At 40.2% G+C, this 25,579-nt stretch overlaps 1 protein-coding gene across 3 annotated transcripts in view; it reads left to right on the top strand.

Annotated features, from left to right (window-relative positions):
* Positions 1-25,579, top strand: part of ANKRD44 (ankyrin repeat domain 44) — a 315,568-nt gene that overhangs the window by 166,876 nt on the left and 123,113 nt on the right. For all 3 annotated transcript variants that reach the window (XM_069577913.1, XM_069577911.1, XM_069577912.1), the window contains exon 4: positions 7,509-7,579. In XM_069577913.1, coding sequence (XP_069434014.1) covers positions 7,509-7,579 — 71 coding nt within the window. The remainder of the gene's footprint in view (positions 1-7,508; positions 7,580-25,579) is intronic.

The following is a 25,579-nucleotide window of genomic DNA, read 5'->3' as shown; positions in this document are numbered from 1 at the left end:
TTATGTTGCTTTGAAAGTCTGATTCCTGACCATCTTAACAAGTAGTCAGGCCCAGTATTGTGGATGCATTCTGTACATTTGGATATCTGTTTCTTTCACTGTAAAAAATTAAAAATTAAAGAAGGAAAATGGATTCCTTTAAATCTACATGAATACACATAGATATGTGTGTGTATTTACATATTTTTAAATTGCATTGGACAGGGAGGCCTGGCGTGCTGCAGTTCATGGGGTCACAAAGAGTTGGACGTGACTGAGCGACTGAACTGAACTGAAATTGCATTGCAAAACAGTACTATTTTGTTTAACTTAACCTCATGGAGGTTAGGTTAGATACATGACTATAATGTAATCAAAGCATAAAAATATGGGAAAAAATGAAACATCAGTTTCTGGATAGTAGTTACCTCTGAGAAGACAAATAGAGTAAGAGATGTTTTCAGGGGAGGGTATAAAAGAGACAGTAATTCTGTAAAATGCTTCATTTTTTAAAAATTGGGAGTAAATATATGGCCAGCACATGTTGTGGTCATACTGGTCTTTGTGATACTGTTCTGTTTATTTTTCTGTGTATTTTAAATATTTCATCAGATTTTAAAATGCCAGTGTTTTCATTTTTGGAAACCTATATACTTGGTGGGAATCCCAGGTGGCTCAATGGTAAAGAATCTACCTGTCAATACAGGATATGCAGAAGACGTGGGTTCGATCCCTGGGTCAGGAAGATCCACTGGAGGAGGAAATGGCAACCCACTCCAGTATTCTCGCCTGGAAAATTCCCATGGACAGAAGGGCCTGGTGGGCTGCAGTCCATAGGATTTCAATGAGTCGGACATGATTGCATGACTAAACAACACATAAGCACCTTTACTTGGTACATCTCACCCAAAACCAGCATGTGCTTTCTCCTTTGAGTATTTGCTGGACAAATCCCTGGAATGGATCTAAGCATGTGCGTGAGTCTCAGTGTGGATTATATGCAGGCTATCTGGCTTTCTTCTTCCTTTTGGTTTCAGTTCAGTTCAGTCGCTCAGTCATGTCCGACTCTCTGCGAGCCCATGAATTGCAGCACGCCAGGCCTTCCCGTTCATCACCAACTCCCAGAGTTCACCCAAACTCATGTCCATCAAGTCGGTGATGCCATCCAGCCATCTCATCCTCTGTCGTCCGCTTCTCCTCCTGCCCTCAATCCCTCCCAGCATCAGAGTCTTTTCCAGTGAGTTAACTCTTCGCATGAGGTGGCCAAAGTACTGGAGTTTGAGCTTTAGCATCATTCCTTCCAATAAACACCCAGGACTGATCTCCTTTAGAATGGACTGGTTGGATCTCCTTGCAGTCCAAGGGACTCTCAAGAGTCTTCTCCAACACCACAGTTCAAAAGCTTCAATTCTTCAGTGCTCAGCTTTCTTCACAGTCCAACTCTCACATCCAAACATGACCACTGGAAAAACCATAGCCTTGACTAGACGGAACTTCGTTGGCAAAGTAATGTCTCTGCTTTTTTAATATGCCATCTAGGTTGGTCATAACTTTCCTTCCAAGGAGTAAGCATCTCTTAATTTCATGGCTGCAGTCACCATCTGCGGTGATTTTGGAGCCCCCCAAAATAAAGTCTGACACTGTTTCCACTGTTTCTCCATTTATTTGCCATGAAGTGATGGGACCAGATGCCATGATCTTAGTTTTCTGAATGTTGAGCTTTAAGCGAACTTTTTCACTCTCCTCCTTCACTTTCATCAAGAGGCTTTTGAGTTCCTCTTCACTTTCTGCCATAAGGTTGGTGTCATCTGCATATCTGAGGTTATTGATATTTCTCCCAGCAATCTTGATTCCAGCTTGTGCTTCTTCCAGCCCTGCGTTTCTCATGATGTACTCTGCATAGAAGTTAAATAAGCAAGGTGACAGTATCTAGCCTTTACATATTCCTTTTCCTATTTGGAACCAGTCTGTTGTTCCATGTCCAGTTCTAACTGTTGCTTCCTGACCTGCATCTTGGTTTAGGGAGATTCAAATCTGGAGGAAATGCCACTGCCCAGAGACTATGCAAAAGGCCAATAATAAGGTTTTGCCTTTGTTTGCAGTAGTAAAGGGAAATTGTAGAATTCCAAAGTCAGCTATGCAAAGATAGGAACTGATACAGTATTGGAGCAGGTGTGGAGAACACTGAAGAAGAATGGTGTGCGATGCACAAGGAAGATTCACATTGCCCTTATTTTTGTTGTGGTTGTGTTCTTGAGGTAGCTTTTCTCAGGAAACAAGTATTCTATGACTTGCAATGCTTGTGCTACATGCTTCTGACCCTCTCATGGAGGTTAGGTTAGAATTCGTGGAGTACTTTTTGTGCTGTTGAGAACAGGCCTTCCTTCTGATAATTCTAAAGATGTTTCAAGGCTGTGTTCCAAACAATATGTAGTGCTTGGCACTGGCACAGTCTGTGGCTGAGAGCCAGTGCACACCTGGCTGGTTGCCCCGGCAGTAGAAATTTGGCCCATAGAAAATTATAGGCAGAATTGGTGGAGGTGCAAGATAGACTTTTTTGGTATGAGACCTAATGATCCCAGCAAACTCTACCTACCTTCCAAGTGTTGTTTTAAGACACAGCTCAGGGTTCTCAGAGGAATGTTTGGTTTATGACTGTGCAAATTTAGAACTTTGTCTTATATCCCCAGCTATGCTTTTTTTGGTGTTGGTTTGTTTGTTTTTCTACATTTGAAGGGGAAGGTTTTAATTCTTCAGCATGGAGGTGATTCATCTATTTTCTGCCAGGCATCTAGGGTCTGATAATCAAGAGACTTGGTTTCACCTCTCCTTTATGTGGGCATGGAGCACCCCAGCCTCTTTTAAACGGCTCATTCAGAGCCAGGAGAAACTGTTCTGTATCTCTTGATCTGTACACCTGTTTCCTTAGCCCAGTCATCTTGGAAGAATCACTGAGTTATTAATGCCTCTAGTATAATTTCAGGTGGCACATGCTATGGATTTTTTCCTCCTTCCCTCATCAAATTAGGAAGACTTAGGATACAGAAGAGAATTGTGAAGGTTCTTTAGGAATTTTACTCAACTGTGGAAACTTAGCAAACTCTTGAAATTCTCAGGGTTTTAATTTCCCTGAAAGGTTCTTTATTCATTTTACGTAGTATATTCCTAAACAAATATCATTGCAAGAGCAGTGATTTCATCTCTAGACTTACATCTGGCAGCTGACCCTTTAGGGAATCCAACCAAGTTGTTTTCCAGTTTAATAATGAATGAGGTGCTAATGATTCCCATGTTGGACAAATCATTTGACTTTGCCGGAGTCTCCCATTACAGCTGTGTTCTCCATTGTTGTATTAACTTACACAGCATAGTGTAACTCAAGCCCGCTAAATTCCTACTGACATTATCTTTTGTTAGCTAGGCACATGGAACCCTGAGTGTCTCTGAGTAGACAGCAAGGAATTCAGGCCTTGCAGAGTTCCTCTTGTTATAACTGCTTCTGGCTTTATTTTCACCACCTGCTTGTAGCTTCTGTTTTGGAACTGACCGAGTCAGGATTAAGGCAGAGAGAAGGTCAAGAGCTTGCTAAATCATTTGCCTGAAGATATATGAATGAGATCAGTGTGAACCAACTAGCTAAGAGACTAGTTTTGAGATATAGAGAGCAGAGCACACAGAGAAACAGCCATAGTAACAAGACCTTGTAGAGAAATTCTGGAAACACACAGGGTTAGAGAGAGAGTTCTGAGCTGAAGGAAGAAAACCGGGATTACACACCCTGTCACATGTGAGTGTTTGTGAGTTGTAACTATTAATTTAAAAAAATAAATTAGAATGTAGGCCACCAAACAAGTGGTATTCCTATGAAATTATTTCCTATAATTTTTCAAAATGTGATTACCACTCCCAATGCAAATTGCCTCCAGAGCTGGTGGCAGGTCATTCTTTTGATTCTTTCATGCATAACAAATATTCATCCTTTGAGGTTGGATTTGATTTTTGGGGGGGTCTAGAAAAAGAGGAGTAATTAAATGAGGCAATGCTGATTTTGGTCTCCAATGTAGTGTGATTATAAAGTAATGGGCCATTTGCTGATAGGCATATGAACTGGCCCCAAAGGCAACTCCAAGGGGAGTTTTTAAGATGTTTTGAGCAATTGCCACATATTTGGAATTATCATATACTCTTCTTAGGTCATTGCTTTGCAGGACAGTGCTCCTGAGCTATAATGAGATTTTGTCTGTTTGTTTTTAAAAAATCAATAGCAAGCTGATCTCACTGTATTATAATCATATTTCATGTGATCTTTCTTTCATATTTATTTCTATAATTAAAAGCCAAACGTTGGCTTAAGAATCAATTGTTCTTGCTGGCCTATAAGATTTTTAGTCATTTGATCTATCTTTTTTCTTTGTCCTACTTGTTTCTAGATGACACTGTGAGAAGAACAGAAATATTGCCTCTGAAAATATGCTCAGAGTTCTCTTTGCTCCTATTATCTATGAAAATAAAATCAAGCGGTAGTAGGGATAAGATTTTTTAAAAAAAGGTGTTTAATTTGTAATTAGATTTCATACCTGATAACTTTTAATTTGGTCTTGATTTCTGGAGAATCAGTATAACCTGGTGCTTTAAGAAAAAAATTTAAAAATGTGCTTGGGGGAAAAAGCATTTGCCTTTAAATCATTAGACATGCTGACTCTGTGTCCTTCAGTGCACAATGGTGCCTGACAGGCAGGTAAATAACGTGAAGCTTCCTTTAGAAAATCAGTTATAAATATTCAACTCAAACCATCTGACGTCTCCCTCTGACATGTAAACAAGACTTTCCGATAGACAGAGGAAGAGGATGAGGAAGCCAGTCTCACGAGATGACACTGATGAAATACACGTTCCCATTCAGATAACTCTGCTTTTGTCATAATAATTTTGTGGTTCTGGGAGAGGTGGTTTCCCTGGCAGCTGCCTCTTCAACCTTGTGGAGGAGGATTAGTGGAGGAATGGAAGGCTTACACAGTGACTGAATCTACTCCCTAGATTTCTAATTATCTTTCAATTTCTCAAGTGAGTCCAAAGCTGTATGAACACAGTGCTGGTGTTCGTTACACATGGGGGTGTATGTTGCTTTATGTTACCCAGCAAGCTCAGTGGCATTTTTCTCCTTAAAAGAATTTTGATATTAAAAGCCATATTTGAATCTACATAAAACATTTTTTTAGAATTTTAGAATACATAAACAGTAATAACAGTAGCTACAGTATAAATGTATACATATAAATTATAAGAAAAATAGGGGGAATAGGCAAAGAATATAAATAAACAGTTCTCAGGGAATGAATTACAAGTGGCTAATAAACAAACATATTAGAAGATGCCCAATCTCATTGTTAAATAGGCAACACAGAAATGTAAGACCATTTTCTTCCAATCAGATTTGCAGTATTTTAAGTAACTGATATGCACAGTCACTTCAGTTGTATCCAATTCTTTGCGATCCTTTGGACTATAGCCCAGCAGGCTCCTCTGTCCGTGGGATTCTCCAGGCAAGAACATAGGAGTGGGTTGCCATTTCCTCCTCCAGGGGATCTTCCCGACCCAGGGACTGAACCCACATCTCCTGTGTCGCCTGCATTGGCAGATGGGTTCTTTACCACTAGTGCCACCTGGGAAGCTGTGTCGTAACAGCAGTTTAGCCCAAAACTGTTGGACCCAGTCAGGGTCCAAACATACAGGGGCCAAACAGGAGGCCTACTAGGTCATCACCAGTCCCCAGAAGTGGAGAAGGCAATGGCACCCCACTCCAGTACTCTTGTGTGGAAAATCCCATGGATGGAGGAGCCTGATAGGCTGCAGTCCATGGGGTCGCTAAGAGTCGGGCACGACTGAGCGACTTCACTTTCACTTTTCACTTCCATGCACTGGACAAGGAAATGACAGCCCACTCCAGTGTTCTTGCCTGGAGAATCCCAGAGACAGTGGGCCCCCGTCTGTGGGGTTGCACAGAGTCGGACACGACTGAAGCGACTTTGCAGCAGCAGCAGCAGTCCCCAGAAGAGGAAGGCAACATTTGGAATGAGGGCTGCAGACTGTGTGACTTTCTTCTGATTGGTTCGTGGTGAGGCAATTGGGCAGTGCTCCAGGAATCTTGTGCTCAACCTGAAGTTACCATCCTCTGCTTGAGTGGTGGCCCCAGTTCTGGAGAAGAACTCAAAGAGATTGTTATGCATATTCCTTGAATAATAATAATAAATAACTGATAATATAAAGTATTGATGAAAATGTGAGGAAATAAAGCAGTCATACACTGTGAGTGTATAAATTGGCACACTTTGAAGGGTTGAAACTGTTAAAACCAAAAGTACATGGTCAGTGACACAGAAGGTCCATTTCTAATTATGTATCCTAGAAAAATACTTACACACTTGCATAGAGTCATTTTATGGATGTTCATAGCAGCATTGTTTACAGTGAAATATTGGAAATATTTTCTACAAGTACACATATTTGTATCTAAGACATAAATCAGAATCTCATATACCAACTCAAAGTAGTAGTTTTCTTCAGGGAGTGAAGAGAGTCCAGCATTGGGGGTGATTCTTAAAGGGACTTTACCTAAATCTATAACAATCTATCTTTTAAAAGAAGAATACATTCATGTATTACTCATATGATAAAAAAACCATGAAGTAAAATAGGTCTTTTGCTGTTCATGGTAATAGGCAGTTTTCACAGCTCTGGTTCAAACTAGTTCGGCTGAGGAGACATGGCTGTGTTACCCTATCTGCCCACCCCATAGTGTGAGGGAGTTGTGAACAGCCCACAGAGGCTTCATGTGGTGTCTGTTCAAAAGCTCCCATGGAAGCTGGCTTTTTCCTACCGAAATATGTGGCTAGTTCCAGAGAAATAATTAGGGTCTTGAATAAAATGGATTTTTGCTAATCCCTTTAGCCCAGATCAAGTCTCATCAGAACCCAATTGTACAAATTTGTTTGACATCTCACTGGCTTCTAGTATAATATACATTTGTTAAAATACTGCTCTTCCCTAATAATTTGTTGAGAAGGATGTTGTCTGCCCTGTGAGATAAATATGCTTAATGACTAAAAATAAAATAATACATGTGATTATATAGTTTATATTCAGGAATATATATTATATTCAGGAGCACACATTCATATATCCACACCCTTGAGAAGTTCTCCATTCTTCAGAACCTATATTTCTAAAGTTCTGGAGAATCTCAGCTTTCTTAAAACTGTATCTCCCACCCAGTGAGACACTGTTATTTCTCTTCTAGTCTTAACCTAATTCTTGTGACATTCTAAACTCATGATCTTGCTTCTTCTACTGGACTCAGTATCACCTCCTGTCTGGCCAGAAAGCACATGATTGATACAAAGAAAAAACAAACAAACAAAATGTGTTGTTTGTACCAGGCAAACAAGAGCACAAGATACAGCATCTGACTTCGCATCAGCAGAACTTGCCCTGGCTGTATTATGCCTCTAACCTGTGCTGTTTGGTTCCAGGAGCTCGTGTGAATGCCAAGGACAACATGTGGCTGACCCCGTTGCATCGGGCTGTTGCCTCCAGAAGTGAAGTGAGTGATTATCTTTTTTTTTTTTTTTTTTTTTAGTTTTAGTTTTTTATTTTTTAAATTTTAAAATCTTTAATTCTTACATGCATTCCCAAACATGAACCCCCCTCCCACCTCCCTCCCCATAACATCTTTCTGGGTCATCCCCACGCACCAGCCCCAAGCATGCTGCATCCTGCGTCAGACATAGACTGGCGATTCAATTCACATGATAGTATACATGTTAGAATGTCATTCTCCCAAATCATCCCACCCTCTCCCTCTCCCTCTGAGTCCAAAAGTCCGTTATACACTTCTGTGTCTCTTTCCCTGTCTTGCATACAGGGTCGTCATTGCCATCTTCCTAAATTCCATATATATGTGTTAGTATACTGTATTGGTGTTTTTCTTTCTGGCTTACTTCACTCTGTATAATCGGCTCCAGTTTCATCCATCTCATCAGAACTGATTCAAATGAATTCTTTTTAACGGCTGAGTAATACTCCATTGTGTATATGTACCACAGCTTTCTTATCCATTCATCTGCTGATGGACATCTAGGTTGTTTCCATGTCCTTGCTATTATAAACTGTGCTGCGATGAACATTGGGGTACATGTGTCTCTTTCAATTCTGGTTTCCTCGGTGTGTATGCCCAGAAGTGGGATTGCTGGGTCATAAGGTAGTTCTATTTGCAATTTTTTAAGGAATCTCCACACTGTTCTCCATAGTGGCTGTACTAGTTTGCATTCCCACCAACAGTGTAGGAGGGTTCCCTTTTCTCCACACCCTCTCCAGCATTTATTGCTTGCAGATTTTTGGATCGCAGCCATTCTGACTGGTGTGAAGTGGTACCTCATTGTGGTTTTGATTTGCATTTCTCTAATAATGAGTGATGTTGAGCATCTTTTCATGTGTTTGTTAGCCATCCGTATGTCTTCTTTGGAGAAATGTCTATTTAGTTCTTTGGCCCATTTTTTGATTGGGTCGTTTATTTTTCTGGAGTTGAGCTGCAGAAGTTGCTTGTATATTTTTGAGATTAGTTGTTTGTCAGTTGCTTCATTTGCTATTATTTTCTCCCATTCAGAAGGCTGTCTTTTCACCTTGCTTATATTTTCCTTTGTTGTGCAGAAGCTTTTAATTTTAATTAGATCCCATTTGTTTATTTTTGCTTTTATTTCCAGCATTCTGGGAGGTGTGATTATCTTATTTAATCTAGAACCTCCAGCTTCTAGAAAGAGAAAAATGCTTTCTGCTGAATTAGGGATTCTCACTGGTTAGCAAAAGGCTCTAATGCAAAACCTCTCATGCGAGAGGGCTACCAAATTGAACAGCTGTTTATTTAAGTACCTCCTGCGTGCCAGGCATGGTGTTAGGGGCTGCCTGGGGTGGTCCAAGATGGCATCATCCTTGACTTCAGTGAGTTCTCAGTCTGGATGGAATGCAAACAGGTAAGCAGATCAGTACAGTATCATAACTGAATTGGAGGAAGAAGCAAATAACTGTCTTCTTGAATAGATGAAGTCTTCCAAGAAGAGATGTCAGTTAAGCTAGTCCTTAGAGGATGGCTGCCATCTATGGGGTCGCACAGAGTCGGACACGACTGAAGCGACTTAGCAGCAGCAGCAGCAGAGGTTTACCAGGCCAAGAAAAGGAGAGAGGGCTGAGGCAGGAGAACAGACATGCTGAAGAACAAGGGTCATGGCTGTGAACAATGGTGGGTTCAGTTCGATGTAGCTGGAACACAGGGTATAGTAGAAGATAAGTCTGATAGTAGAGGCTGGGTCAAGTAGCAGAATCCTGGGTGTCCTCTGAGCAGTGGGGAGTGTTGACAAGCAGAGATAAGTGTAAACCTGACAGGGTTTGGAACAAGTGAGGGTGAGATGGCAAAGAAGCCCCTGGGTGAACGGTGACATCGTTAACTGGGAAGGCCAGGCAAAGGAGCAAGGGGCAGGGAAGTTAATCAGTTCTGTTTGAAAGTGCTGAGTTTGGTAAATATGTCACCGAAATGTAAGCACCATGACAGTAGGGATCTGTTTTTTGTTTCTTGATGTATCCTAAGCCTGGTATATTGTAGGTGCTCAGGAAATAATTCTATTTTGAATGCTGGAAATTTGGGTGAGGATGGCAAATATGTCTTTTAATTGGAACATTTTGTCTATTTACATTTAAAGTAATTATTGATAGATGTGTTCTTGCCATTCCATTAATTGCTTTGGTTGTTTTGTAGTTTTTTTTTTTTCTTCTTCTTCTTTTGTTCTCTTCCATTGTGATTTGATGCCTATATTGACTGTTTAGATTTTTTTTCTGTTTTTTTTATATGTATCGATTGTACATTTGGGGGCTTCCCAAGTCGCTCAGTGGTAAAGAATCTGCCTTCCAATGCAGGAGACACAGGAGATGCAAGTTTGATCTCTGGGTCGGAAGAGCCCCTCCAGTATTCTTGCCTGAACAATCCTGTGAACACAGGAGGTGCTCAGTTTCAGTTGTATCTGACTCTTTGCAACTCTATGGATTGTAGCCTGCCAGACTCCCTTGTCCATGGGATTCTCCAGGCAAGAATACTGAAGTGTGTTGCAATGCCCTTCTCCAGGGGATGTTCCAGACCTAGGATCAAACCCACGTCTTTTATGTCTCCTGCACTGGGAGGCGGTTCCTTACCACTAGTGCCACTTGGGAAGATCCATACATATATAAAACTTGAGATCATCAGTATAAATGTGTGTGTGTGTGTATATAGTAACCAAAAACCAAGAACCTATAATGTTTCATGTGCTTAGTCACTCAGCTGTGTCTTACTCTTTGTGACCCTATGGACTGTAGCCCAGTAGGCTCCTGTGCTTTTTTATGTTTAGCTTGGGTGATTTCCACTACCCTTCCAGATCACTGATTATTCCTCTGTATCATCTAATCTACTGTTGATTCCTTCTAGTGTATCTTTCATTTCAGTTAGTATATTCTTCAGCTTTGTTTGGTTTTTCTTTTTTTTTTTTTTTTAACTTTTTTCATTGGCTTTTAATGTAGTTTTACTTTTATATTTGACATCTGATTCCAGGAGTAATTATCATACCATTTGGAGAAATATTTATGTTTACCATGGTGTTTTCAACAGAATGCCTCCTTAAAAAAAAAAAAAAATCCATAAGTTAGCCAATCAAGAAGACAAATGGTCTGCAGCTGTTTTTTTTAACTCCTATTAACACTCTAGCCTTACCCAACTCCTTCATTTATCCTTCTGTTTTCATTTTTTTTTTACCTGCTCTAATTTTATTTTTTATTTTTATTTTTTTATTTTTTAAATTTTAAAATCTTTAATTCTTACATGCATTCCCAAACATGAACCCCCCTCCCACCTCCCTCCCCATAACATCTTTCTGGGTCATCCCCATGCACCAGCCCCAAGCATGCTGCATCCTGCGTCAGACATAGACTGGTGATTCAATTCACATTTTTTCTTTATATTTTCTAACTCTGTTAAAATTCTCCCAGTTTTCATCCATTCTTCTCTGAAGTTCATTGAGCATCTTTTTTGATGATCAAAAAATGATCATTTTTGATCATTACCTTGAACCCTTTATCAGTTAGGTTGCTGTCTCTACTTTCATTCTTTTTCTGAGGTTTTGTCTTGTTTCTTCTTTTGGAGCATATTTCTCTGTCTCCTCATTTTGCCTAATTCTCTGTGTTTATTTTCCTGTACTAGGTAGGTCAAGTACATTTTCTGATCTTAGAGAAGTGGTTTTATGTAGGAGACGTCCTGTGGTATCCAACACCACTTTCCCTTCTGGTCACCAGAGCTATGTGCTCTAGGGGTGCCCCCATCTGGGCTGTGGGTTCCTCCTCTGATGGAGCCAGGTCAATTACTGTGAGCTTTCTGGGAGGCAAGGCTGGCTCCAAGCTTGTTTAGCTGTGAGGTTCTACCTTATGTTGGGGGCCCACTGGAGGATGTGGTAGGCTCTGCAAGTGGTTGGCTGTGCAGCCTGGGGGCTGTGGAGCTGGTGCTAGTGGGTAGGTAAGCCCCCAGCACTAATAGGCTATTGGAAGGATTCTAAAATGGCACTTGCCAGTGCTGACATCATGGTAGAATGAGCTCCCCCAAGTAGATGCCACCAGTGTCTTCATTCTCAAGTGAACCTAGGTACCTTCTGCCTCTCAAGAGGCTCTCCAAGAATAGCAAGTAGGTCTGACCCAGGCTTTTCTCAAGCTACAACCTCTGCACATGCTCTTTAAGAGCAGTCTGTTTCCTAAGTTCTCTGGCTCTCCTGAACATAAGCCCCACTGGCTTTCAAAGCAGAAGTTCTGGGCACGCGTCTTCCTGCTGCAGGGTCCCAGGCTGCAGAGCGCAGTGTGGGGCTTAGACCTCTCGCTCCTTGGGGAGGACCTCTGTGATTGTGATATTCTTCCCATTTATGGGTTTCTTACCCAGGTATATGGGTCCTGCGTACACTGCATCTTGGCCCCTCCTCTCTCTCGTTGTAGTCCGTTCTTTATATCTTTTGTTGGGGAAATCCTTTCTATAAGTCTTCAGATCATTCTCATGGATGGTTGCTCTGTAAGTAGTTGCAGTTGTGGTGTGCCTGTGGGAAGAGGTGAATTCAGGCACTTCCCATTCTGCCATTTTGGCTACATCCCATTCCTCCTTTTTATAATTAGATCCTATATCCATTACTTTCAGTTCGGTTCAGTTCAGTCACTCAGTCACGTCCGACTCTCCGCGTCCCCATGGACTGCAGCAGGCCAGGCTTCCCTGTCTATCATCAACTCCTGGAGCCTACTCAAACTCATGTCCATTGTCAGTGATGCCATCCAACCATCTCATCCTGTCATCCCCTTCTCTTCCCACCTTCAATCTTTCCCAGCATCAGGGTCTTTTCCAATGAGTTGGTTCTTCACATCACGTGGCCAATGTATTAGAGTTTCAGCTTCAGTATCAGTCCTTCCAATGAATATTCAGGACTGATTTCCTTTAGGATTGATTGGTTGGATCTCCTTGCAGTCCAAGGAACTCTCAAGAGTCTTCTCTAACACCACAGTTCAAAAGTATCAACACCACAGTTCAAAAGCTATTATTTTATGCCTCCCCTAAATAACAGGTGGGGAAAGCATACGCAAGGTGGGAAGACCAGAGAAGGTTTGGACTGGTCTTTTGGAGTTTGACTATTAGAACTTGTCAAAGAAGATACATGAGTTCAGTGGGCATATCTGTCTGTTGCTTAGATCGGCAAACACTAATATTCCTTACACAAATATGTATTAAATGCCGTTTCTTCTTTGAAAGACTTATAAACCCTATATTGTCTTTAAAACCTCTTTGCATCTCAAGCATGGATAATTGATCCCTCTCAGGGTTCAAGGTTCAGGGTTCAATCAGGGAATCAGAACCACCATGATAAATGTGGATATTTATTATAGGAATTAGACCTTACACAATTGTGTGAGCTGCTGAGGAAGTTTATTTATTTATGTAAAGCTATCCTCTTGGTTTCTGTGTGGTCCTAAAGTCACTGTGGGCCAGCAGTTGAAAAGAAAAACTAGACATGAAATGGGGGAAAATAGGGACAACCTGGAGCCCCCATCTGTCTCTCATTGCTCAACATTGCCCATGTGGGTGTCCTGCAGAAGAAGCTGTGTGCTTTAACCTCTGAGCTCACACGTGCCTGGCCCAGGAATAGGAGTAATTGAAGAAGATGTGGTAGGATCTGAAGAAGCATCAACCTGGTACCATCCTGTGCCGACACAATGATGCTACTGGTCACTGGCCCTGTGCACAAGCTACCATAGCACTTGACACCCAACAGGCCATCAGTTTGTAGTTTCATGTTTCCCTTCCGGAACATGCAGCTTTCTCAAGGGGGCAACCCTAAATGGAACAATACAGTGGAGGGAATTCCACGAAATATAGTTCAGCTTGGCTAACGTGGAAGGAACAATATAAAACTATACTTGAAATTGTTATTCTGTTTTATTAAAAAAGATCGTCTAGCTAGTAAGTTCTTTGCAACGAGCGGCATATCCTTGTTTGTCATTGTATATTTAGCATCTGGCCTGCCCAGGAAACAATTGTTTTTTGAGTGATTCAGTAAAGATTGGGTTTTCCATTTAAGCTGTGTTGACCTGATTCTCTGTAAAACTGCTAACGTGGAGCTAGTACACAGCACAAAGAATGGAGGTGGCAACCATCTTTCATGCATGGAACATAAACTAACTTGAAGTTTGTTTATGGGAGTGTCGCACTAAAAGCAAGTTAAGCCACTGGATCCTGCAAAATCAGAATGAGTTCCTAAAATAGTATGCAACACAGATTATCAGTTTAAGTCAGAGATATCAGTGTACATCAACATTTCTGAGCCTTCTTTCCATCAGGCAAATTTCTTGTTTGGATTTCTGTGACTAGGAGAAGAATGTTCATTTGCTGAATTCATTTCCTGAGCCTATTACAGCAATAGGAGTATTAGGTCATAATATTGATTAAACACCCACCCATGCTTGACATTGTAGAAGCTCCTCTGCAAATAAGAAGGTAAATCAAGACATGGTCATAGCCCTTGAAAATTGTTCGAAATAGATTGGTTTGTGGAGATAAACCTTTAAGACTTACTTGGTACTGACCAGGCTGTGTTGTGTACTCCCTTCTGGGCCTAATCCCCCTCCTCCTCCTACTTCCACCCCACTCCACACCCACTCCCTGGAATCCCCAGGGAGAAGACACCAAACAGGAAATTAGAGCCAAACAGCATTGTCTTCTTACTGACTCCCTGAGGCTACCAACCATCCCTCTCTTTCTCTGACTGCTCCCACAGCTGTGAAGAAATAAGAGTCTCTTAGAAAAATTAAAGACATTTATTTTGCAATGCTAGGTAACATACATGAGCAAGATTTTGGGCTGCCAGGAAGAATTATCTGGAGTATTGATGTAAATTATTTCACATTATTTCCCATTTAGCTTATTCTTGCTGCTTTTTTGTTATTTTGTTTTTCCTTGGAAAAGAACAGCTGTGTATAAAGGAACAAAATGCAAAGAAACCTGGGGGGTTCCACATATGTTTATAGAAGCCTGTTCTGAGTGGGCCTCAAGTGGATGTGAAGTATCCCTTCTTAGACATTGTGTTGAGGGCAGATAGCAGGTAGACAGCCAGCACACAACCAGTAGAAAACCACAGAGCCTACTGTGGTCTGTGTGCAAATGTGACTGGCCTTTTGCATATGGGTTTTCTTCTCTAATGAACTGAGGGGCTGTACCAAAGGATTTGCTGAACTTGTTACTTTTCTGTCGCAGAGACTCTCTTGTGGTTAGAAATATTGAAAATGATTGTATCCCATCTTTGGGGTGTAGAATTAGAATGTTGTGTTCAAATTAGTATTGTCATGATGAATATTTATTGAGTAGTTACTGCTTGCTAGGCAATGTGCTAAGCACTTTCTGTACATTATTCCATTTTAACCTCAGAGTTAATTACTCTCTGAGTCTGACACTGTTATTAATCCTCATTTAGGAAATGTGGTCTCAGAGAAGTTAAGCAACAGAGCCTAAGACACCACAGCCAATGAGTGGAGGAGGCTGTATCCAGAGAACCTGTTCTCCTAACCACTGTGCTACACTGCTGCCCTCTCATCACGTGGGCATCCCTAGGGACACTTGTTCAACTTATAAAGCATATCTATTTTTGTATATGTGCAGACAAATGTCCAACAGGTATAAAGATGTTTTCCAAATCTGAGTAGGAAAAAAATCTTATAGCTAAAATTTATACATCGTGTTTTTCCCTTCCTTCTAAAAAACACTGTCATTTTGGACTAAATGCTACTAAGAGAACTGGAAAAATTATATGGGAGACTAGAATGTTGTTGCTTTCTATAAATTATTTTTATGATAATTAAAAGATCATACATAGAACATAGATTGTAACTGGAATGAGTAGAAAGTAACCATCTTATAACCTGTTTGAAGGTAGATGAGTAGTATTCAGATTTAGTGTGCATTCAGATAACCCGCAGTGCTTGTTAAAAGTACCTGTTCTAACAGTATGACATATAAAGTAGATAAATACAAGGACCTACTGTATAGCATAGGAACTATACTCAATATTTTGTAATATTTTGTGTAGCCAATATTATATTTCATATATATATGTGTGCATATATACACACACACACACACAATTGCATATGTATATATATATTGTTGTTTAGTCACTAAGTTGTGTCCAGCTCTTTTGAAGCCCAGTGAACTGTAGCCTGCCAGGCTCCTCTGTCCATGGGATTTCCCAGGCAAGATTACTGGAGTGGGTTGCCATTTCCTCCTAACCCAAGGATTGACCCAGGTCTCTTGCATTGGTGAGCAGATTCTTTACCATTGAACCAGTAGGGTAGCGCTTATTTATATATATAATGGAATCACTTTGCCTCAAACTAACACCTCAATTTAACATGATATTATAAATCAACTATACTTCAATTTAAAGAATTTTTGAATAAAGTCACATGCACACACACAAACACAAACACAAAATACATGTTGTAGGACCTCAGCCCTAGTGATTCTGATGAAGCCTGTAACTGAGCCCAGAAATCTGGGCTCAGTTCAAAAAGAAAATTCTGATGCATGTGGTCTACATTCCATACTTTGAGACCTGAGATTAATATCTGGGAATATTTTAGTATCTGGCCTTCCCAAAGTTTAGAGCCAGTGGTTCTTGAATAATTTGAATTCTTTCGCATCCCCAAGTCTCCCCTTTATACTACTGGTTCTTAGAATAATTGTAGTCTAATAATAATTATAATGATAAAGCACACATTTGGTTTAATAGTGGTATTTTTAGAAGAATAATCTGATTAATTTGAACAAATTAGGCACCAATTTATACAATTCTTATAGTATATGAAACTGCTATAGTCAATAGAGGATAGAGGGTAAAAGCCCCAATGAATTATTATTTTACAGTAATAGATTAAATTCCTTCTGGACTTGAGTACAGCCTCAGGGACATTAACACACATAAATGTCTTGTTAATTTTTGCATATTATTATTTAGAGAATTGGTTATTCATTCATGTGGAAAATTCTGAAAGAGATGGGAATACCAGACCACCTGACCTGCCTCTTGAGAAACCTATATACAGGTCAGGAAGTAACTGTTAGAACTGGACATGGAACAACAGACTGGTTCCAAATAGGAAGAGGAGTACATAAAGGCTGTATATTGTCACCCTGCTTATTTAACTTCTATGCAGTGTACATCATGAGAAACGCTAGGCTGGAAGAAGCACAAGCTAGAATCAACATTGCTGGGAGAAATATCAATAACCTCAGATATGCAGATGATACCACCCTTATGGCAGAAAGTGAAGAGAAACTAAAAAGCCTCTTGATGAAAGTGAAAGAGGAGAGTGAAAAAGTTGGCTTAAAGCTCAACATTCAGAAAATGAAGATCATGGCATCTGGTCCCATCACTTCATGGGAAATAGATGTGGAAACAGTGTCAGACTTTATTTTGGGGGGCTCCAAAATCACTGCAGATGGTGACTGCAGCCATGAAATTAAAAGACACTCCTTGGAAGGAAAGTTATGACCAACCCAGATAGCATATTCAAAAGCAGAGACATTACTTTGCCAACAAAGTTCCTTCTAGTCAAGGCTGTGGTTTTTCCAGTAGTCATGTATGGATGTGAGAGTTGGACTGTAAAGAAAGCTGAGCACCAAAGAATTGATGGTTTTGAACTGTGGTGTTGGAGAAGACTCTTGAGAGTCCCTTGGACTGCAAGGAGATCCATCCAGTCCATTCTGAAGGAGATCAGTCCTGGGTGTTCTTTGGAAGGAATGATGCTAAAGCTGAAACTCCAATACTTTGGCCACCTCATGTGAAGAGCTGACTTATTGGAAAAGACTCTGATGCTGGGAGGGATTGGGGGCAGGAGGAGAAGGGGACGAGAGAGGATGAGATGGCTGGATGGCATCACTGACTCGATGGACATGAGTTTGGGTGAACTCCGGGATTTGGTGATGGACAGGGAGGCCTGGTGTGCTGCAATTCATAGGGTCATAAAGAGTCGGACACAGTTGAGCAACTGAACTGAACTGATACCAATATATTTATTCTACTCAAATTTATTGAATATACATTAAGTGCCAGAAACCTGCCAGGCTTTCTGGACAGTATAGAAAATTGCATGAGACTCAGACCTTGGTCCAGAGCAACTTATTATTTATAAAATTTGACATTGTTTATGTCTAAGGACTCTGTATAATCATAAAGAATTACTTTTCCATGAGTAATTTATGACCACTTAATGCAATGCACATTTGAAAGTAAGAAAAACAAATATTGGAGGCGACCATTTTTAAGGCACGTGTATCCTATTTCTTCTCATCTTTTCCATGTGCCAAAGTGCATGTTTCTGTTTCTTAAACAGGGTTGAAGCGACCTTTTGTAAAAGGAGAAAGTCATAAAAAGTAGAAATAAAGTGACTATAGATGCCATCTCTGGTTCACTCCTGTGTGATATCCCATGACAGAGGGAGTTTCTGTATCTCAAATAGGAGAGGCTACCGTGGAGTGTCATCCAACAAGCCCTACCTACAGTCCTGAGGCTGAGTGTTCCACTCAGGAGGAATGCCAGCATCCTTTTAGATTCTTGTTCATTAAAAAAGAAACCAAGGCTTTGAAGCAGCACCACTCATAGTGTGGCTTGTGACTAGTCTGAGATTTTGTCTTTCCTGTGGTGACTTGAGTGAACATTCAGAAACTTTTAGAAAAATTTGATAGAGTAATTTCATGACTGCTAAACTTAATGAGAAAATAACTGAGTTTATAATTTATATCTTTGTCTTTTTTTTCATTTTGTTATTCTACTAATTATGCATGAGGAATTTGAAATAATTTTAAAAAACTTGTCCTTTACCGCAACTAGTTTGAGAAGTACTGTTTAAGTATTGTTTCTTGGTTCAGAAAGTGTTCGGCTTCCCATTCCCCACATAGCTTCTTTTTCACCTAGTGAATTTCTGTCAGAGCAAACTCCTAGCTGTAATTTTTTAGCCAGTGGGTAATACAGGAAAAAGACTTCTTTTGATTACAAAAATCATCGATTCCCTCAATAACCATAGAATTACTTCCTCTTCAAGGTAAAATGCTTTCAAGGTAAAATTTTTGAAATAAAAATGCAACTTAAAAAAAAAGGAATTGTAGTCTTTTTAAATCAAAACTTCATTTTTGTGAAAATATTACTTTACATTCCTATTAAAGGCATGCATCCATTTTTGCAGGCTAAAACTTCAGAATTTAAAATGTAAATAACTAAGGGAGAATTAACATTTAAGAGTATTTAGGTCAGGGTACTTGCCTGATACTGTCCACTGAGTAAGCTCTGGGCTAGGAGAAAACACAGGGGCCCTTAAGACAGCCAGGCTGGCAAACCATCTTCAGCCATTACGACTATAAAATGAAGCTGTCTGTCAAATGAGGGTCAGTCCAGATGACCCTTGAGGCCTTTTCTAATTCTGTATCCTGTATTGCTGTGCATTTGATTCCATAGCCATTTTATACTGCTTGCGTTCTCATTTTAGAAAAGGGTTTTTCAGTAGCTAAGTCATGTCCAACTCTTTGAGACCCCATGAACTGCAGCACACCAGGCTTCCCTGTCCTTCACTATCTCCTTGAGTTTGCTCAAACTCATGTCCATTCAGTCAGTGATGCTATTTAACTATCTTATCCTCTGCAGCCCTCTTCTCTTGCCCTCAATCTTTTCCAGCATCAGGGTCTTTCCCAATGAGTCCATCATGGTCTTTTCCAGTAAAAAAGGGTTGATCCTTGGAAATCAACTGAGAACCCCTCCTTTGTATAACTAAGCATTCCTTGATACAGTCCCTTCTTGTCAAGTAGGGTGAAACTGCAATTCATTACGTTGGTAGATATTTTGAAAAATGAAAAATGGCAAAGTTGAAACATTTCATAAAAGTGGAGAAATAAAAGTAATGGTTATTCTTAGTGTCCTTGAGCTGCGAAAGTGAGTGTTGGTACAAAAGTCAGTCAGTTCAGTCACCCAGTCATGTTCGACTCTTTGCGACCTTATCATCTGCAGCAAGCCAGGCTTCCCTGTCCTTCACCAACTCCCAGAGCTTGCACAAACTCATGTCCATCCAGTCAGTGATGGCATCTAGCCATCTCATCCTCTGTCATCCCCCTTCTCCTCCTGCCTGTAATCTTTCTCAGCATCAGGGTCTTTTCCAGTGAGTCAGTTCTTCACATCAGGTGGCCAAATTATTGGAGCTTCAGCATCAGTCCTTCTAATGAATATTCAGGACTGATTTCCTTTAGATTGGTTGGATCTCCTTGCAGTCCAGGGGACTCTCAAGAGTCTTTTCAAACACCACAGTTCAAAAGCATCAATTCTTTGGTGCTCAGCTTTCTTTATAGTCCAACTCTTACAATGGACAAGACTACAGGAAAAACCATAGCTTTGACTAGACGGACCTTTGTCGGCAAAGTAATGTCTCTGCTTTTTAATATGCTATCTTGGTTGGTCATAGCTTTTCTTTCAAGGAGCAAGCATCTTTTAATTTCATGGCTGCAGTCACCATCTGCAGTGATTTTGGAGCCCAAGAAAATAAAGTCTGCATTGTTTCCATTGTTTCCCCATCTCTTTGCCATGAAGTGATGGGACCGGATGCCATGATCTTAGTTTTTTGAATGTTGTGCTTTAAGCCAGCTTTTTCACTCCTCTTTCAATTTCATCAAGAGGTTCTTTTGTTCTTCATTTTCTGCCATAATGGTGGTATCATCTGCATATCTGAGGTTATTGATATTTCTCCAGCAATCTTGATTCTAGCTTGTGCTTCATCCAGCCCAGCGTTTCTCATGATGTACTCTGCATAGAAGTTAAATAAGCAGGGTGACAATATACAGCCTTGACATAATCTTTTTCCTATTTGGAACCAGTCTGTTGTTCCATGTCCGGTTCTAACTGTTGCTTCTGGACCTGCATACAGATTTCTCAGGAGGCAGGTGAGGTGGTCTGGTATTCCCATCTCTTGAAGAATTTTCCACAGTTTGTTGTGTTCTACACAGTCAAAGGCTTTGGCGTAGTCAATAAAACAGAAGTAGACGTTTTTCTGGAACGCTCCTGCTTTTTCTGTTATCCAACAGATGTTCACATTTTGATCTCTGGTTCCTCTGCCATTTTTAAAACCAGCTTGAACATCTGGAAGTTCACGGTTCACACAATATTGAAGCCTAGCTTGGAGAATTTTGAGCATTACTTTGCTAGGGTGTGAAATGAGTGCAATTGTGCAGTAGTTTGAGCATTCTTTAGCATTGCATTTCTTTGGGGTTGGAATGAAAACTGACCTTTTCCAGTCCTATGGCCACTGTTGAGTTTTCCAAATTTGCTGGCATACTGAGTGCAGCACTTTCACAGCATCATCTTTTTGGAATTCCATTACCTCCACTAGCTTTGTTTGTAGTGATGCTTCCTAAAGCCCACTTGACTTCACATTCCAGGATGTCTGGCTCTAGGTGAGTGATCTGGGTGACTATCTGGGTCATGAAGATCTATTTTGTATAGTTTTTCTGTATATTCTTGCCACCTCTTTTTAATATTTTCTGCTTCTGTTAGGTCCATACCATTTCTGTCCTTTATTGTGCCCATCTTTGCATGAAATGTTCCCTTGGTATCTCTAACTTTCTTGAAGAGATCTCTAGTCTTTCCCATTCTATTGTTTTCCTCTATTCTTTGCACTGATCACTGAGGAGGGCTTTCTTATCTCTCCTTGCTATTCTGTGGAACTCTGCATTCAGATGAGTATAACTTTCCTTTTCTCCTTTGCCTTTAGCTTCTCTTCTTTTCACAACTATTTGTAAGGCCTCCTCATACAACCATTTTGCCTTTTTGCATTTCTTTTTCTTGGGGATGGTCTTGATCACTTTTTCTTGGGGATGGTCTTGATCAAGGTAAAATGAGCACTCAAGTGAAAATTACCTACAGTTCACATGAAAGGAAATATATTAGACTCAACCCAATTCTTTTTTTTTTTTTTCCTGTCTGATCAATGAACTTGAACCTTTTCCTTTTCTAAATTTTTAGATATAACCTAGTTGTTGGTCAGGGCACCTAGCGTTCTAAACAGATATGACTGACTAGAAACTACATACCATACCTTGTACAAAGTCTAATGTTCTCCAAACAATTCCACAGAATTCCTGGAGATACAAGTTTTGGTTGCCTGGGTCCACAAGCCTGCATCTGATGCTTTCATTGGGATTCTTCTCTTCCCTCTCAGCCTGTTTACTCTGTTCCCATCCAGATGTACACCTCTGCCCAAGGTTGCAGGGCCAGGTCCTCTCTTCAGTCTGTCTTCTTCTCTGCCTTCCTGCCAAGCTCTAAATGCTTCTCACTCTATTATGCAGAGCAATGCAAGTGTGTTTGGCCCCTGCCCCACAAAACTCACTATAGACCCACCACTGCATAGCAGGGGCTGAACTCAGAGACCTGTGAATGTTGACATAGGACCTGCCCTCCTTTACTAGACTGTTTGGACTTAGCACAGTATTTTTTTGTGCTCAGTTCAGTTCAGTCACTCAGTTGTGTCCGACTCTTTGCGACCCCATGAATCGCAGCCCGCCAGGCCTCCCTGTCCATCACCAACTCCCGGAGTTCACTCAGACTCACATCCATCGAGTCGGTGATGCCATCCAGCCATCTCATCCTCTGTTGCCCCCTTCTCCTCCTGCCCCTAATCCCTCCCAGCATCAGAGTCTTTTCCAATGAGTCAACTCTTCACATGAGGTGGCCAAAGTACGGGAGTTTCAGCTTTAGCATCATTCCTTCCAAAGAAATCCAGGGCTGATCTCCTTCAGAATGGACCGGTTGGATCTCCTTGCAGTCCAAGGGACTCTCAAGAGTCTTCTCCAACACCACAGTTCAAACGCATCAATTCTTTGGTGCTCAGCCTTCTTCACAGTCCAACTCTCACATCCATACATGACCACAGGAAAAACCATAGTCTTGACTAGATGGACCTTAGTCGGCAAAGTAATGTCTCTGCTTTTGAATATGCTATCTAGGTTGGTCATAACTTTTCTTCCAAGGAGTATGCGTCTTTTAATTTCATGGCTGCAGTCACCATCTGCAGTGATTTTGGAGCCCCCAAAAATAAAGTCTGACACTGTTTCCCCATCTCTTTGCCATGAAGTGATGGGACCGGATGCCATGATCTTCGTTTTCTGAATGTTGAGCTTTAAGCCAACTTTTTCACTCTCCTCCTTCACTTTCATCAAGAGGCTTTTTAGTTCTTCTTCACTTTCTGCCATAAGGGTGGTGTCATCTGCATATCTGAGGTGATTGATATTTCTCTCAGCAATCTTGATTCCAGTTTGTGCTTCTTCCAGCCCAGCATTTCTCATGATGTACTCTGCATAGAAGTTAAATAAGCAGGGTGACAATATACAGCCTTGACGTACTCCTTTTCCTTTTTTTTTTTTTTTTATAAACCGGACCAAATATTTGTAAAACACCTTTAATAGTGAATAATAAAATCTGTTAGATCTATAAATGAAATACTAAGCTTTTATTTTTTTTTCCCTTTTTCTCTATTTTTATTATTATTTTTTTTTTATTTTAAAATCTTTAATTCTTACATGCATTCCCAAACATGAACCCCCCTCCCACCTCCCTCCCCAAAACATCTCCCATGCACCAGCCCCAAGCATGCTGCATCCTGTGTCAGACATAGACTGGCGATTCAATTCACATGATAGTATACATGTTAGAATGTCATTCTCCCAAATCATCATTTGGAACCAGTCTGTTCTTCCATGTCCAGTTCTAACTGCTGCTTCCTGACCTGCATACAAATTTCTCAAGGGGCAGGTTAGGTGGTCTGGTATTTCCATTTCTTTCAGAATTTTCCACAGTTTCTTGTGATCCACACATTCAAAGGCTTTGGCATAGTCAATAAAGCAGAAATAGATGTTTTTCTGGAACTTTCTTGCTTTTTTGATGATCCAGCGGATGTTGGCAATTTGGTCTCTGGTTCCTCTGCCTTTTCTAAAACCAGCTTGAACATCTGGAAGTTCACGGTTCACGTACTGCTGAAGCCTGGCTTGGAGAATTTTGAGCATTACTTTACTAGCATGTGAGATGAGTGCAATTGTGCAGTAGTTTGAGCATTCTTTGGCATTGTCTTTCTTTGGAATTGGAATGAAAACTGACCTTTTCCAGTCCTGTGGCCACTGCTGAGTCTTCCCAATTTGCTGGCATATTGAGTGCAGCACTTTCACAGCATCATCTTTCAGGATTTGAAACAGCTCAACTGGAATTCCATCACCTCCACTAGCTTTGTTCCTAGCAATGCTTTCCAAGGCCCACTTGACTTCACATTGCAGGATGGCTGGCTCTAGATTAATGATCACACCATCATGATTATCTGGGTCGTGAAGATCTTTTTTTGTGCTAGTAAACAATAAAATTTTATTTTAAGCAGATTTGATTATTTGTACTTTGTGACAATTCAAACAGGGAGCTAGGCCAGGTGGTCTGCAAACTTTTTCAGTAAGAGATTGTTGTCGTTTAGTCACTAAGTCCTGTCTGACTCTTTGCAACCACATGGACTGTAGCCCACCAAAGCTTCTCTATCCCTTTTCCCAGGCAAGAATAATTCCTTCTTGGAAATAATGCCATTTCCTTCTACAGGGGATCGTCCCAGAACAGGGATCCAATCTACATCTCCTGCATTGCAGGCAGATTCTTTACTGCTGAGCCACCAGGGAAGCCCAGAATTAGAGACAGTAAATATTTTTAGGCTTTGATTGCTGCATGTAGTTTTTGTCATGAATACTCAATTCTGCTATTACAGTTTAAAGCAAATGGATAATATGTAAGCAAAGAACGAGGCTGTGTTTTAGTAAAACTGTATTTACAATACTAAACCAAAACATATCTGTGATTAAAATATTTTTAGCAGTGTTATTTACTTTATACCGTTTTTCCTCCCCTACAAACTATAAAAGCACTTATGTAAAAACTATAACTGGCATGTATATTTTCTTTGCTTAAACTATTGCTGGGTATACAATGCAAATCATTCTTAAATATTCATTTAAAAGTAGGGCCTCTTCTAGGTGATATCTCATTCACCTAGTCAGAGTTACTCTAAAAGCAATCACATTGTGTTACCTTTAAAAAACAAGTTTTTCGTGAATTGGCCTTATAGTATAAATTTGTAAAATGTCTATCCTGAATTTACGTAATATTTAATGCAAAGCAGGAATCTATACAAGTATAGTAAACTAATATACATGGTAAAGGTATTAAAGTGACAGTATGTATTGTTATTTTGCTGTGAAAGTGTGAAAAGAATATAGTATTGCTTTGAAATGGTTATCTCCAGCACTTTTGGCCATGCATCTGCAAAACTTTCAGCATGTGTCCTCAGAGTATGCATCTCATTTATTTATAAATTATATGTAAGAACTACTATCTTAGCTAATATTTCAAGGCAATGTACTTAGGGAGAGGCTTTTCATTTGTCATAGTCTTAAATAACCATATAGATAATAGACTTCTGATGATTTCTCTGTTTGGGCCAAGCTTTTATCAGATCTGATTAAATTTATCATTACTTTTACCTTAATGTGGGTAATAGAAAACTTTTACTTGGAGTAGAGGTGTCAGCTCTGTGACTTTCACATGATTTATGATTGCATTGGTATTATCATCTTTCATCTGTGGATTCCTTGCATAAATCTTAAACATCTTCAGATGTTTTAGTTTAAGGAACAGCTTACAATCTGTATATGAACTTGGTAGGTTATCACTGTATGTTTTTTAAAAAATTTTATTTATGAGATTAGTTCTTTGTCAGTTGCTTCATTTGCTATTATTTTCTCCCATTCTGAAGGCTGTCTTTTCACCTTGCTTATAGTTTCCTTTGTTGTGCAGAAGTTTTTAATTTTAATTAGGTCTCATTTGTTTATTTTTGCTTTTATTTCCAATATTCTGGGAGGTGAGTCATAGAGGATCCTGCTGTGATTTATGTC

Source organism: Ovis canadensis, chromosome 2 (genome assembly GCF_042477335.2).
Source record: "Ovis canadensis isolate MfBH-ARS-UI-01 breed Bighorn chromosome 2, ARS-UI_OviCan_v2, whole genome shotgun sequence".
Lineage (NCBI taxonomy): Eukaryota > Metazoa > Chordata > Mammalia > Artiodactyla > Bovidae > Ovis > Ovis canadensis.
Note: the sequence above shows the minus strand (reverse complement) of the source record. Positions and strands in the feature narration are given on the sequence as shown.